This window comes from Amphiura filiformis, chromosome 5, assembly GCF_039555335.1.
Source record: "Amphiura filiformis chromosome 5, Afil_fr2py, whole genome shotgun sequence".
Taxonomy (NCBI): Eukaryota; Metazoa; Echinodermata; class Ophiuroidea; order Amphilepidida; family Amphiuridae; genus Amphiura; species Amphiura filiformis.
The window spans coordinates 48,133,222-48,150,698 of NC_092632.1; the positions used below are offsets into that span (position 1 = coordinate 48,133,222).

The following is a 17,477-nucleotide window of genomic DNA, read 5'->3' on the forward strand; positions in this document are numbered from 1 at the left end:
AAACCCATACCAATAGTTGAATTAAGAGGAAAAGGAATGATATTATACCAAATTCATATGATGTATGATGCATGGGAGCATCACCACCAGTCCGGCTAGTAAGTCGGATAGCTGGTATATACAAGCCTTCTAGTGCAAATTGCCACCCACACATCCGGGGACTGTCACTGACAACCTATTATGTCCTTGAAGCTTATTACTCTTATTTCCCATTACTTTTTAAAACACACACCATAATGAATTAGCACTTTAGATACAAGCTATTTCATACAGGTATATATGGGAGGGGGCCAAAATAACTAAAAGTCAATAACAAATAAACGTACAAACAAATTATAACAAGAAAAGCAAAATACTAACAATCAGACCTGACATGTAAGTCAACCATTGATGGAGTTATATAGTGGGTGCATAGGGTACATTGTTAGTTGTGGAAGGGTAAGTGCCAGGCAGAAAATAACATCAAAAAGGGAAAGAAGAAGAGAGAATGAAAGGTAGCAACATTTGAGAAGATGGACTTTAATCAGGTTCTAATTTCTGTACGTACATTTCAAGGTTCTCATTTGGTGTTTGTGTGTATGCTTTATTTGTATAATTTTTTTGTTAAATTGATTTTTTAATGACATCTTTATAAAGGGTATAGTCATGAATCAGTCTCAAAGCATTGCTTTCCACAGGGCTCTTCGGATGTATCTGGGACAGATTGGGACGGTGGGTTTTAACCCTGTTCTGTTCTAAACTACTTTACTTGTATAGATATTGATGACACTCTATACAAAGTATATATGGTTTAACATCCTTGGCAAGGATGGAACACTCTCATGGTTCATTTATCTATTCTAAATGAACCATGGGGAAAGCCAGTACTGCAGCAAGTTGCCACCGCTGGCAATTGAGCCTGGGCATCATGTACTGAAAGGTAAGTATTCTTACCATTAAGTAATGCTCTCCCATCAAGGTCTCTCTTTTGGTGATAAGTATGTCTGATGTCCCCTATCTCAAAGGAGCCCACAATCAGCTAAAAAACCGCACAGGTCACCTGTTCAGTGATAATTTTCCAGTTATCTTGCAAGACCTATGTGTGCGTATCTGTTTGTGTGTTTCGGAATCTGGGCATCTTGTTTTGGGTGTACATTGCTTTTTCCAAACCTTTCTCTCTTTACATATCTACTATCTTAGCACAGAGATCATCACATAATACATAAAGCCAAAGCATTATGGAGTTGATTCATATAAACTATACAAGAAGAAATCTCTCACTGTTCAAGGATATGAATAAGTAGTTCCCAACTGTCCATGGAAAACCAAAAAGAATGTACCTTGCCATATATTTCTTTTGCTCCCCATAGACTTGTGTGTAACTACTGATAATGTGTCATCTGTGGAATGTCCTACAGGCACCTACAGATCAATATTCAAACGATATTTAGGATAGTTTCCTCAATTGGTTATGTGTGTCATGAATCATTTATACAATTGACGCCTAGTTATTTGTTGGTAATGTCAACCTAGAAATGTGACTTTAAAATGTCTGTCACTCTTTTTTGTGTGCATTCATTCATTTTGGACAGTTTTGATTATTGATGCCATTGTCTGGGTGCCATTGGCTTCCTTGATAGCTTAGTTGATATAGAGCAACGCTCTAGATACATACCCAGAGGTCCCAGGTTCAAATCCTGGTCAAGGAGGACAAAAATTGTTCCCCGGCCTACTGGAAGGAAAGAACAAATTAGGAGCTTATTTACTATTAACCTCCATGACTAAGTAACTCTTTGTCAGTTATGATTGATTGTCAGCTATATTGGAATCTTCAACCTATTTACTGCTGTTAAAGTGGAAGTTCAACTGCATTAGGGGATGCGACGTGATGCTGTGTTTATGAAGTATGAAGATTTGTCTTTCTTTAGTCATGAAACAAATCGATAGTACATTTTAGCCAAAACTTTTGAAGAAACAGTACATTTCCTTAAAATGTAATCAAAGGACCTCAAACCTTTTTGCAATGTTCATGCTTTGGTTCATTTGGTGTCTTCAAACCAGGAAGAAGTCTTTTGAATGTATTAGTTTTTTTATCTTTTTTTATCTTTCGACTTTTTTTTTTATCTTCGACATTTTGAATGTATTAGTTAACAGAGAAGAGGAAACTAGTATGTAACAGTAACTTTTGAATCTTATGATTTTCTTTAATTGTCATGTGTTACCATAAGTGAATTAACATTTCAAATGTTTAAGGTAAAACTGCTATAACCCTCAAACTGATCCAAAAGGCACATTAACCATGGTTACTTCAGTATTCTTGGATTTTGATAACAAGGGAAGAAGGTGCAATCTGTCAGGTTAAGCTCTGGGGGGTTCAGCCAAGGCAGTACTATTATACTATAGGATAAGCAACCTGTTTGCCATGAAGTCAGTCACTGATCTCATGAATTGACCCACAGACAATGCAGCACATGGATTAAGACTGGAGTGTCTTAATAACACAGTGGACTAAATCTGCATGTTACAAACCTAAATTAGCAACAAACTCAACAAAATAACAGAAATATGTGTCTAATGTTTCTAAAGTGCCATTGAAGTGACTCCCATTTATACAGGGAATGAATGTGAGTGTCATGCCCTGATTCAGCACAGACTCTCAAAGCCATATTCAATGTTTTCATGATCATGCTGTGTAAAGTACCTTTTCTAATTTATATACAGCTTATTCACAAAATGTCAAACAACTATTTTACATTAATATCATGTCAAAATGATTTATCGGTAAGCACATTAAACTTCTAATTGCAAGCAAAAACAGTTGCTTCAACAATAGAACAGTAAATGTGTCACAAAACTTGGTGTCAGATAGTGCTTGCCAAAAACTCAACACCATGAGTCACAGTCATATGTAACTTAGCTTTCAATGATGTAAGCAATTTCACTAAGCTAAAATTGATTGAAATGCAATACTTGTGACTGAACTACATAAAACTAGGATTCTCATCATTCAGTATTTTCTTCACACCCTCCTCATTTATCTCTCTCCCCCCCCCTCTCTCTCCCTCTTTGCTCTCCTTCTGGACACATACTACAGTGTAATAATTTATACTTTTGTTTGATTTGTTTTTAACTTTTTATTATCTTTTTTGTTAGTTTTCTTCTTCTTGGTTATACTCTGCAATGGTCCAATTGAACCAGGCGCAGAGGGCGATTCCAATCATTTTAAATCTTTTTGCATTATACATACAATTAATATTTTCTTTTTACAAGGAGTGGAGTGAATTTCTCAATAAACCAGATATATTGCCCATGGGAGTTGTGATATCTTTAGGGGAATTCCCTAAACAGGAATTGTTATGTGACTTGTCATGATGAAAGACATATATACAAACTGCTTGTCAGAGTACAGTGCTTGACTTGACAACTAAAAAGCAATGCATTAACAGGATAAAGGCCTATGCTTTAAGTGATTATCAGAGATTGAATTTTTGTACGAATATATTTTGTGTAACTGCCCCTCCCCCACAATCTAAATAGGCCAACTTGATCATATCTCATGTTTATTTCATAAAACATTGTAAATAACACAGATAACTTGCTCAGTTCAGTGTATATTTCTATCCATGGTATTAACTGCTCAAAAAAGTATGTCAGCCATAATTCCAGAGCCTTACTCATTTGAATGTAATATTTTGTCTTAACTAGATTGCTTTCCTTTTGCCATTGTCACATTAATATTTGCTCCAAAAATGAAGAGTGAATTTTTAAGCATTTTAGGGTGTTTTGGACTAGCAAATCTAGCTTATCCATTCGATCTTGAAATCTTTTTATCTTAGAGCAATATTAGGAGAACAATTAATTGAAATTACTGTGCAAATTCTGTTACTTTTTTCCTTGCCCCAATGAGTTAGTCATTAAAATCAGCATCTTATTGGTGCATGCTGATTAAGAAAAAACAAATGTCTGTCACATGGTGTATGATCATTATGGCACATGGCTTTTTTCACCTACACAAGCAAAATGCAAGCATCACAGAATCAGTGATGCCAACGCGTGCCTTAGGTGCACAATTGGGCTACTTGGCGATCACAGACCTGTCAACCTACCGAAGTCAGAAAGAGGGACATTGAGACCAAAACCTTGTGCATGTACACAAATCATGTACCAACAAATTCAAAGACTTTAGGTGTGCAATACTTTCAGAATTCTGAGAAGATTTTGCAGGTCTGAATTTATCACAATAGACTAAAGAGAATGCTAGAGCAAAATTTGCATCATTTTCTACTGTTCTTACATTTAAATTTGCCATCACTGAAATTTTCAGAAAACAGGACTGTCCCTCTTTTTCACTTTGGTAAACCCCAAGTGAGGGACAGTCCCTCAAAATGAGGGACAGTTGGCAGGTCTGCGATCACTTGCCACTGCTCAAAAAGCTGTGCCGCTACGTGCTTAAAATAGTTTGATGTATTTTCCTTTCACTTTAGCTTTAGATTAAAAAAGGTTTTGAGTCTCTGTTACTCTCTGACGCTCCCAATTACAATTACAAAGGGTTTTGTGACCATTTATTGATTGGTCCGTAACTTCCCATTAAGTACCAGAAATGTTTAGGTCAAGTGCTTTTCCGTCCAATTAGGTGATTTGGTCTCTAAATTTGGGTGAATCTGCCCAAGTATCCAGTATTGGGTGCCTTTTTTGGAATCTTTAAAATTGGGCTACTTAAGATTTTGGCAACACTGCACAGAATCTGACTTCAATGAGATCATCATACATTTCTGATTTGTTTTGAATGTTCCTGAAGCTTCATAAGTTGCTATGAATAATACACATGCAATAATAAATTGTGTCAAATAATGAACAATGAAAATGTCAGCTCATCCCTACAGTACACCAGAATAAATGCAACAGGTAACTGAAACTATTACTTTCCAAGGCCATAAGTCAGAGTATACTTGGTATTTCATGAAACCTTTTTTTTTCAGGTGAAAAAGTCAAGCCATGTGGTGAGTGTTACAGGAAACATATATTTCATGAACCTAATCCATTTATATGAATGTATGTAACAGTTTCAATACCATGTTGTTAATGTGGTTACAGTACCATATTCCTATGTCTGGGTCAATAGACATTAGGATAATGAGCCTAAATTGACGAGTGGGCAGGGATTTTTGTGTTTTGATAGAGTCAATCGTCCTTTTTGCCTCTTCTGTATTGCATACTTTCACTAACACTGATGGAGCAATACCAAAAAGACTTGTTAGTTTGTGATGACTGATTATAAAAATATGGTATGATTCTGAATCAATCTCTCTGCCTCTTTCAGCGTGTTTCTGCTGAGCAAACCATTGACGGGTAATGTGAGGTAATGCGGGTGCTGCAAAGAATATGCCGTAACAGCCTCAGTAGAGAGAAGCTTGATTTGAGGGTGATGCGAGTTAACATGGTGATGTTCCCAGGAGAAACAGTATGGGTGACAATTGAGTGGGTGACACCGATAGTCACTTAACTGTGACAGCATGAGCGATCAAAATCTGACCTTAAAGCAGCTTGAAGGTCACAAAAAAGTTTGCCCGTACTCTCCCGTCCACTAAGTATGTGGGAAGTGAATCGTTACCATGTATTTGCGCATTATAAATGACCCGGTTGACAGTGAGAGGATTAAAAATGCAGGAGAATAAAAGCATGGTAAAGTGAGCAGTTCAGTATAAACATGCTGATAGTTGGTTGGTTATTATGTAGACATTTTCAAGAAGAAACTGGAATCAACAAATCTAAGATCTGATTTCTTGCCAAAACACAGACAGCAATCTTAAGCGCTAGTGTAAGGAAGCTACAAATATATGACATGATCAACAGGAATAAGTCTAATGTCAACAATTTCCAATGTTTACAATTGCTAAAGTATGGTCCAAACACCATTAAAATTGGACTTCTGGTCAAAATGTTATGAGTGATTCTCTAACTTTAAAACATAAGAATATGTCACCTGATTTTATCAATAACTCCAAATCAATATTAGCGACATCAGACTCATTCCTCTTGATCATGTCACATATACAACCTGTGCAATGAAATATAAGCCACACCCTTGGCACCACACTGGCTGCATGGGAAATGTGAGGAAAATTATGCTGCTTATTTCACATTTTGCAATTAACTTCAAATCAAATTTGACATGGAAAGGTGCATGATTATTGCATTTTGTTATCTAGGGTGTATGTTAAGTTTTATGGAAGTATTCCAGTAGCAGTTTGATTAATTTCCTGTTATGTTGCCGCCTATTTCCATGTTAAGTTAAAATATCACAGGTGTTGAATAACATTTTTTGCAACCTTTTCTGCCCAAAAAAGACTCAGGGTAGTCAGGATTATGATCTGTTACTCTTCATTCATCAATACATTGGCATTAAAAATATTCTCTAGTGACAATAAATGCAAGAGGATGAGGATTGATATGAATGCTTATCATCTAACCGACTCATTTAGCTCATTTGGTAGAGCAAAGGACTGGTAATCCAAAGGGCCAGGCTCAAATCCTCTGTGGTCAATGGATTTTCGCACCACCTCTCATTTGTATAATATGGTATGGTTAATTAAAATCCTCTGAACACTAATACTCAAATCTGGGTAGCTGGTGAATTTTCCCCTGGCTTTGGTTCATTTAATGCGGTAATAAGTCTAATTCTGTTTTTGGTTAAAAATTAATTTACATGATCAATCCATGCGCTCCATGATGCATGTCTTACAGTCATAGCTTTCATCAATGAAGTGTAGAAATGTTTTATCATAATATTATTTTAGACAAGACTAAAAGACTGAAGATTAATACACAAACACCTTTGGATTATAGTAAGATTTTACTGAAGGGTAGCAATTGTTTGTAGGATTAGTGTTAAGGTAAGGATTAGGATTATGATGATCAGCATTTGGATTATGGTAGGATTATGAGATGTTGGTTTTAAGAATATCACGAGGATCAGGGTTCAGATTAGGATTATGCACAGTATCCCCTATTCCATAGTTTCTCAATTTTCATAATTCAAAGCTTTGTCTGGTATTTTAATTATGAGATACCCTTGGAACCTTTTGCATCAGATTTCTGAAGGTGTTAGTTTAAAGTTAAAAATTGTGTTATTCGTGACAGGTGTACCAGAATGATTGCTGAAGTCCTATAGCTGTAGTACTTTTGTCAAGTGCAGTCAGGGACATTAACAAGTTGAAGCAGCTGCTCCACGTGTCCACCTACATGACGTCTTTGAACGCCCGCACAAATTTGAGCTAATGCTCGCCATTTGTAGATATGTACAATGAAATTTGCTATGACATTAGTGACTGTGACTTGGCAAGAAGCACAAGATACCATGTGTACCAAAGATATCAACATTTAAAAGAATATTTCTTAGCAATGTTTCCTTTGATACACACTGAAAGAGGAATATTCCAGATTCTATGATCAATGATTTATTTTGTACCATTTACAAAATTAGAATTAAAAAGCCTTAAAACTAGCAAGGATAACGGCAGTGAATAAAAAAAAAATCAATTTATGCAAAGATTGTACTTTTTCCAACCACTTACTCTTTTCTCCATTAGTGTCAATACGAAATGCTTAAAACATATTTGCCCCCTTCTGAATCTGGTTCAAAACCACATACGCACCCAGCAAAGGTGATAATCATGCAGGTGTGGTGCTGGCAACAAAAAAGGTTACTTCCTAGCATTCCTTTAGTTATATATCTTCCTTTAGAATGTATCTTTTATTTTATGTCACACATCAATCATCTCACTTTAACAAATTGAGTATTCAATGGAGCTTAGGACTTTTAAATACTGTCTGAGTACGGTTTTATTCGGCATAAAGCCCTGTTAATGCGGATCTGATTTGATGGCAGCGGATGTAGGCCTATGGCATTGACATTATTACAAATGGCCTTCCGAAGTAGGCCCTAAGTGTATATCATATAATGCTATTTTAACCGCTCTGTGAATCACAAGGTCTAAAAATAATCATTACTATTGTGCCACCAGAAAGTCTGATCATACAATTTCTATTAGGTCAACTGTCTCTGTAACAGTGAATAAGGAATTCATATTTTGGGCTATTCCAGTTGAAATCCATACACCCCCTACGGAAGACATGACTTTAATCTCCCACACAGGGAGTGTAGATTTCAAATGGAGTCACCCATTCAGGAAACTCCATTTGATATTCACTCTCCCCTGTGTGGGATATTAAGGTCATGTCTTCCATAGGGTGTATGGATTTCAATTAGAATACCCCAACGAGTGAACTAACTGTCTTATCTTATCACTAATGTTAGGGTAACATCTAAAAAACAGCTGCTTTATTAAGAAATAAGACATAGGTGCTAGCATGGATTAGTGCTCATATCTCGGCTTTTCTTATAGAGCTGTGACTGGACTTATCCTTCTGTGCAACTTTTTAGGCCATTTTGCCAAGTGAGTGTTTCCTTGTTTTAATGGCTACTCATTTGATTATCACTGGGCATGTTTGTGAAATATTAAGTATGATGGCTTATTAAAATAGTTTACTTTGAAAAGTGAAAACAGATCTCCAGTTTATATTATAAAATACTGTGTGACCAGGGTCTTAGCTAGAAATTAAGGTTTGCATGCCTAATGAATAAAAATCCTAATTTGACCTTTAAAACATTTACCAGACTTCTATAGCACATTGGGGGTTCAAACAGTTTGAATATGTATTGCTATGAACTTGTTTTGCAAATCTGGTCCACTAAAAAGGTCAACAGCCTTTCTCAACACCTAAAATTATAATGTAACATCTGTCAAAGGCATTATTTTGCCCGTACCAGGAGCGAACTCCCTGTCTAAAGTGACTGGCAGACATGTTGCAGTTAGCATATACAGTCCACAAAACAATTAAGATACTAGTTATTTTTTATCCCTGTATTTTCCTAAACAAAGGCAGATATGTCATAATTAAAACTAGCAGCCAATAAAGATACGATGATTCAAAAACCCAAGGAAGATGCAAATTCAAAAGTCGTAGTTTTGCTCCATTGCATGCCCTATTGATTTCTACACAAAACATTCTCGAACAAGGGACCTAGCGCTGTGCTTCCATTGATTAGCACATTAAAACTAGCGCTGTGAATTCCATTGATTAGAACATGAAAGTGCAGCGTTACTTCCTTGGGTTTTAGATTACTATTTCTTTAATGCTCAACCAATTTCAAAAAATGAGGTCTTTTGGAGTCATAACAAAATTAGGGATGAAATCAGAACTTGACTAGCAGTTGACTGCCGTTTCCGGGCAGTTCCGTCCAGTTGGAGCCAGTTTCCATTGTTCTAAACAATGGAACGCTGTTCAACCGCCAGTCAAGTTTTGATTTCATCCCTAAAAGCATCCGGTAATTTTGATTGGGACACAATATAGTAGTACCTGTTCTGATTGAGCTGATTCATGCGTATTCTGTGAGTGATCATCATTGCCATCAGTTCCTTCTGGTTCCCTTTGGATACTTTCCAACCATTGCTCATCAGTCTCAGGAAACACATCCAAATTGGCAAAATCAGCAGCAGTAGAAGTATTCCCATCATCATCATAAAACTGGCAAGGACGCTTTAACGAAAAGGACAAATTAGGGCATGTTAAATTAATTTCACAGCTATAATATAATAATTCTAAAGCTATAATGTATGATTGATCTTTTAAAAATGAAATTAGTTAATTTTGTTCAAACCTGAATTTTTGGCATATTTGTAATATTGACTCATGTCCCAACTTACAAACAATGTGGCTGAATTGTCAATTCTGAATTAATTCTAAATTAATGCCGTAATCACAACACTAAATCCCCAATAGGGCACCGTGTTATCGTCCAAGATAGCTAGTGGGATTTCTTTCATTTTACCTCATTATTTCAGCTTAAAATGGAAAGAAACATTTCCTGATATAAGAATAACAACATCCAAAATTGAACAGAAATCATACATTATGGATTTGAAGGTTTGTGTTCAATTAGTTGAAAAGATTTTGAAATGAAATCCTTTAGTGAAAAATGCACACATTAAGATAGATTAGTTACATGTATAATTGGATTATACGTTTAGAGTAAATGAATGCATGCACCTTTGCCAACCGATTGGTATATGTATTACTGATTTCCCTAATATGAATTCAAATTCAGCTGAGTGTGAACACCCACAAGCTATGTTAATCCTATGATGTGACTGAGGATTAAAGAAGTATTATTAAATAATCTCGTAACAATTTGAATATTTATAGTACAAGACTAGGATATAACCAGGAGGGTATTTGGGCTCTTCCAGTTGAAATCCATACACCACATATGGAGGACATGACCTTAATCTCCCACATACAGGGTGTGGATTTCATATGGAGTGTTGAATTCAGGAAACCCTATTTGAAATTCATGTCTTCTATAGGAGAGTATGGAGTTCAACTGGAATAGCCCATTTGATTCCATATAATGCACCAAAAAGTGCCTGCCCTCCATGATGTGGCACAAAAATAGGAACAGTGGTCCCAAATATGTCATCTGAAATGAACACCAGCATTACAGCATTACATGAAGGGTCACACTGTGCAAGGTGCAAGTATGACCAAATTTGATAGCACCTGTTCATATACTAGCTCGTCATTCCTTTTCCCCTTTTCATTTTCAGCCTATTCACAATAGACTTTACATTATCTTGAACACCACCATTACATGAAGATTCCCATAGTGCAACTATGACTGAAGTTTGGTTGCAGTTGAAATTTGGACTGTTCATATATAACCAAATAACTTTAACCAAAAGCCTTGTAAACATAAAAGTCTATTATACCAATCAAAATCTTGCAGCCATCCCTTTGACTTGCTAAAATCTTTGCCTCACTACCCTCACACACATAAAGTAGTTACATAGTTGCATTTAAAATGAACCATATCTTTAAAAAAACCTTTCATAAGTATATAATCTATAGATGTGAAACAGAAGTCTTAAAATCACTCTCAAAAATAAATTAGAGGAAATGCTACAAGGGCCACTTTGGGTTGCAAAGCGGATTTCAAGTTGTATAAGTTTTGATGGATTAAACAAAACCAGATGAGTTATACAAACTTGCACTTGTCCATCCACACTATTTGCGTGTATAATTTTCATTAACAAATCAAAAGTTACTTCTACTTTAAAACTCAAGCACTTAAAGCTTAGTAATTTATTCTCTCATTTCCCTGCTTATATTTGCTACACATGTTTCAAATAAAGCATGGCTCTTTTTGAACTGGTAACCGAATTTGCACAAGTGAGTAATCTTTTCAGCTGTAGGGCTTGTGAGTGTCACCCTGTTAAGAAACAAAATTAAAAAAGATTATATGATTATCAGTTCTTGAACAGTAGTGCCTTTTTCTGATCCTTTTGAGTCAACTTTTATGCTTCCTGGTAGACTTTTATGCTTCCTGGTAAATATGGCAAATTTACCCTGAAGGGGGTGACCATGTTACCAGTAAATATGGGTAACCTAACAGTTTCTGTGTATAAAATGTGTTTTTTTTAAAGGTAGTATTGTATTTTGGGCTTCAATTTCAATTTTTTTAAAATCAATTTCAAAAAACATTGATGGCAAGAGGTTTTTTAACAAGATTTAAGTTTGTTGCCAACATAATCCACTGACATTAGACATGATTTACAAATAAACCAAGTCCTTCTAGCTGCCAAATCGCAGAGACCAACATGACTTTTGAGAATGAGCACTAATTAGGGAAGCATAGAATTGAATACCTGAACACTACCAACATGCTGCACAAATACTAGAGAAATTAAAAGGTGCAGTAGCCTAAAACTGATCGAAAAGTGGTAATAGCAACCTCAACTGCCATTATCTCCATAGACTTACACACAAAAAAAGGCTATCTAAAAATGTTTCCTAAAACTTGCACATGACATTTTTCAAACATGCAGGGATATATCATGCAGTAATTCACTACTCAGCACCCAATCTTTTGAAGAATAAAATGTCTGCTCCATAACAAAGGTTCAAAACATGTACTGCTTCACCACTGCACATTGCCCTCTGTCAACAAGGGAGTCTATCAATCTCCTGCTTCATCTTATCCAATGCAACCTGGACATTTACACCCATTCTGTATGTAATTGTAACTCACAAACCCACACTCTTGTGGGTGGTATTTTTGGCATAGCATCAAGTATATTTATTTGGTAGGTGTGAAGCACCATTAGTAAGGAGTGTTTGCACCTACTCTATATTTGCTGCCTCAACCCCAACATGGCCTGTAGTTTTTTGCTATTGGAAGGGGATGAAGGAAGGGAAAGAAGGAATGAAAAAGGAGAAAAGGTGAACAAAGATGTCACTAGGTACCCCTGGGAATCGAGCCTTAGTACCCTCGCATGCCAAGCACAAGACAAGATCACTGACTGGTAACCACTGGGGTTTCGCTGGCCCGGCCAGCAATTCTGTGCATATATGACTTAGGGGGAATTGTGTCATGCATCACATGGGATGCATGCATGCGTAGTGGATTGCTTGTAAGATTGCTTGGTGTTAGGGTTAATGGACTGGGACCTTCAATAGCTGCTGTTATATGCTGAAATGAGTTACAGCAAGAAGCTTGACCCATTATCATGTTGATGCTAAACATGTAGGCCTATATCAAATACCTAATATTGGCATAACCTTACATCAAATTGGTTTATAAAACTTGGGAGTAATGTTTTGAGTTAGGAATATGGTTAAGGGTTAGGATTAGGGTCAAGGTTAGGTTTAAGGTTAAGATTAATATATTAGGGTTAGGGTAAGGATTATGTTTTGGGCAGCAACCACTATTCTGCACAGGGTATGTTATGTATAATAAATCTTTATGTATCTTAAGTTGGGGCAAACATAACTCGCTCTAAAATTTTCTGTATATTTTTAGCTTAATGCTCAACGTCAGCATTCACCGACTATTTCGGCTTTGATTACAAACTCAAGTTGCAGCGCTTCAAGTTTGTAAAGAAACTATAAATTCTGACATGTTTTACAAACTAACATAGTAACATTAAAGTTGCAGACGATCAACTACAAGGAAGTTACCTATTTATCAATTTTCGTTCCCCATTATTTGTGCCTCAAAACATCACTCACAATTTTACAGTGTCTTAATGATGGTGCAGTTATTAAAACAAATCTCTACACTTCAAACTTTTTTTTTTTTTTTAATTTTATACAAATAAAGCTATCCTACTTCCTGGTAACGGCATTCTGACGCAACCAATGTCATGCTCAGTTTGTTAGAGCTGGCATGATGGACAGGCATCTAAAAAGTTAGTTCCTGACTGCGGTATTTTGAATATCCCCCGGTTTGTTTTTCTAGCTCAAATCAGGATGGAAATTAAATTGCTAGGAAAAATTGGTTAATTTGGGATGTCACGTCTCATGTTATCCTAGGATAGTCAATGTGTGGCATTTATGTTATAAGGGCTATAATGAATATAATAACTATGTGCTGCAATGTTCAGTTTCAAATTAAATATAATGTTATCTTGCTTTTCCAATCCATGATAAAACTTGGTGACAAAACAATGCACAAGTTTATGGATTCAATTCAATTACATCTTCAAAGGGAACCAGACTTGTGATTATGTTTAGGCAAAGCTTATGTATGAAATCATACTTTTAAAAGGCAAAAACTTAACATTTTATGACATCTCTCTGATATTTACAATTTGATACTAATGCAACTTATGTTTGGCAAGGATTAGTGTATGAAATCATGCATCTCTTTAAAAGGGAAAGCAGAGGTGTAGGAAGCCTCATTGCACCTGGTGGACGAGATCATGTAAAATGCCTCAACGATTGATTTTTGTTCTTTTTCTTCCATTTTTCTATTCTGTTTCCCACCTCCCCACTTTCCCTCCTTCACTTCTGTTTTAACTTCTTTTCTTACATTTCTTATAATGTTTCAAAAGCTGTCAAATAGGGCTGTATAGCGTAGTGTGCCCTTAAAAAGGCAGAACATTTGAATTTCAGGACATCCACCTGAAGATCAAGTTTGAAACTATAACTTTTGTTTAGATTTGGCAAAATGCCTATCTCAGATTCAGGTTATATTCAATTTAAGTTTATGAAGTAAATAACTGTAAAAATAAATAGCCAGACATGCCATTTTATCTAATACTTAAAATTTTATAATCAAATGCAGTAAACCTTTGAGCACGTATTTTAAGTATACATCTCATATTTACTGCCTTGGACGCACTTGTCTCTGATTGGCTGCTGAGGCAATCTGCTGTTGACGAGTGGAAATTTAAGAATGATCTGTGCGCCGTACGCGTTGTTAGCTCAGAATTTGCAACATCACGGTAGTCGCGCTCGTCAAAGGTTTGCTGCATATGATTATATACTAGTTTTTGCTCAGATCCAATAGATTTTGATTGATCTTAAACACATAGCACACTACAGGCACACATGTTCCCAAGAAGATGAGACTGATGCCAGAACATTAGGTGAGGTATCGATATGAGGTTTTGGTATGACGGCAATATCCATGCATGTAAGTAAAATGACACCTCATAATCACATCTGTGGGGTTTAAAGTTACGAAATGATGGCATCTCAAAGTGTACAGTGTTCCAACACCGTGTAATACATTGGAGAGAAATGAGCAGGTAAATTTATGACAACACACTTTTGATTATTTGTGCCATAGCTCAATCAAAACACAATAGCTTCCAATGCATACAAATAAATGCACCCACAAAAGTTGGCCCTGATGTAAAATACAATAATTAAAAAAATATGTCTTTGCAATTTCAACATCTTTGCTCAAAACCACAAGTCAAATGTGTAACTCCTGAAGCAAATTGGAATATTTTTAGCAGTGATATGTACCAAAAAATTCATAAAACACAATCTGACTTGTTTAAAACAGAAGAAAAAGTGTTTAAATCTTTAAAACAAATCATGGATATTTTTGGCCTCTATCGCAAATACATTAGCTCACATCCGTCTGATTTGGTCATGTTGCCTAACATATTTTCACCTGTTTTGGGCAACAAATTTTGACAACTGGAAAAAGTTTCTTATGGCAGACAATCAAGAAATATATCACCACAACTAAAGTTTGTAAATCAGACCGCTTTCCATTTATAAAACAGATGTGATTGTAGAGATACCTCATCACAAAGCTGTTTATCACTTGGAGTAACTTGTAACAATGCCAAAGATTTGTACAATGACTAGTTTTCATAGTCAGTAACAGTTTTCACTAATTTCATTCTGGATTGCGGTCATAGGTTTCTGGGTTGAGGACACATGATGCAAGAAACATTTGGCAGAATCATGTAAAAGGATTAAGTAGTTATGAGCATGGGAGATGATTCTTGGAAGAATGATCACATGTGACATGACAAAGGGGAATTAGTCAGATGTCGCTAATATTGTTTTTGAGATTTTGGCAAAAACAGTGTTCAAATTCTTCAAATTCTATTGTTTTCAGCCATTGATAAATTTCTCAAAACTCGGTAACCAGCTGTCCGATTTTGATGGGGTTTGCATCAAAATGTAGCATTTGTAAATATCAGAATTTCTACGCTTCTCGACACATAATGTCAGCCGCAATGATCATGGATGCCTCCATTAATGACTAGAAGGAAGACTGCATGAGAGATGGATGAAACCATTTAGAGGGAACCTGCAACCTCAATCAGTGATTACCGTATTTCCTCGAATAGTCGCCCCCTTCAAATAAACGCCTCCACCACTTTTTTTCAACCAAGATGTTTCAAAAATGCCGATATATCCATGATATCTTGTGTAATAAGCTTACCAAGCTGCACACATGGTCGATAATAGCGTCGATAATCAGCAAAAATCTGGTCAGAAACCTGGAATTAAACTAGAATTTCTACGCTTCTCGACACATAATGTCAGCCGCAATGCCTCCACCTTAAACCAAGCCATTCAACTCCAAATAGTATTTAATACCTATCAACATTGTAAATAATAAAAAATTACTGCAACATGATTCACTTATAGGCTACCAGTTCAATCAACCTCAATCAGTGATTACCGTATTTCCTCGAATAGTCGCCCCCTTCAAATAAACGCCTCCACCACTTTTTTCAACCAAGATGTTTCAAAAATGCCGATATATCCATGATATCTTGTGTAATAAGCTTACCAAGCTGCACACATGGTCGATAATAGCGTCGATAATCAGCAAAAATCTGGTCAGAAACCTGGAATTAAACTAGAATTTCTACGCTTCTCGACACATAATGTCAGCCGCAATGCCTCCACCTTAAACCAAGCCATTCAACTCCAAATAGTATTTAATACCTATCAACATTGTAAATAATAAAAAAATACTGCAACATGATTCACTTATAGGCTACCAGTTCAAAGAAATCAAGCTCTAAGTTTTTAATTATGCAAATGAGTAACCTAATTAGCATATTTTACAATTTACGGACTGCCAATTTCCATCCTTTCACCCAGGGGTCCCATTCTTGTGCGTCTGTGCGTCCTGGACCCCTTACTTTTTGTTTTGGACCCCTTAAATTACAAGTTGAAACTGACCAACAGTTCCAATCAAAACTTCATGGACCCCTTAAGTTTTAAGATGCACGGAAGCTTTTATCATGTTATTCGTTGCCGAGTTGCTCATAAATTTTTTTGTCACTGTCGATACAAAAAAGGAACCAATTATGACACAGAAACCCTAAGAAATCTTCCAATATAGAGCATTCAAAAATCATGAAAATAATCGGTCAATACAATGACAACGCAATAACAATAACATCAACCTTGACCAGTTACCACATATTCCTGGTTGCGCTTGCAGACCCCTTAGATTCTCACTGGACCCTTTAAATTGGGGTTTTGCAGAGCTTAAAGGGTCCGGAAAAAATCGACTGGACCCTTAACATTTCTGAGCTTGCACTACCCCTGCTTTCACCAAGTCACATCACTAGTTCCGAGAAATCGGGCTCACAAGTATAGATGGACAAACAGGAAAAATAGATGGACGAACAGCAAAAATAATGCTTTCTAAAGGAGGCATAAAGTGAAATATTTTGCATTTCTGTAATGAGAATGAGTATGCTAACATCCCCTGCAAGTCATAAAACTGAAAACAACTTAATAAGGGTACAATGTCACATTTTGGTCAACATGCTATTGAATGGAGCTTCATGTTGAACACTGCCCTTTTCTTCCTTTTTATCAATTTTTCTGGGTTTTTTAATGAAAAAACCCCAATGACAAGTTTATTGACTTATTTTTCACTTTTAAGCTATTCTTATACTTTTTATGCATTCCCTGCATCACTGACAGAACTTGTAACAGCAAAAACCAATCAGGGTGTGTCATCAATAACTTTGAGAAATTGTTGACCTTGTGCAATGTTTCCGCACCCATAAATCAAAGCAACCAATGCTGATATCCACCTCATCTAATGTACATGGGTCATTTATAAAAGTAGTGGACCTGTATCCTGAAACACTTCAAGTAGT

At 36.1% G+C, this 17,477-nt stretch overlaps 1 protein-coding gene across 1 annotated transcript in view; it reads right to left on the reverse strand.

The window, feature by feature from the left end:
• LOC140153275 (uncharacterized) overlaps positions 1 to 17,477 on the reverse strand; it is a 43,634-nt gene that overhangs the window by 6,124 nt on the left and 20,033 nt on the right. The window contains exon 7 of the mRNA XM_072175978.1: positions 9,400 to 9,579. Coding sequence (XP_072032079.1) covers positions 9,400 to 9,579 — 180 coding nt within the window. The remainder of the gene's footprint in view (positions 1 to 9,399; positions 9,580 to 17,477) is intronic.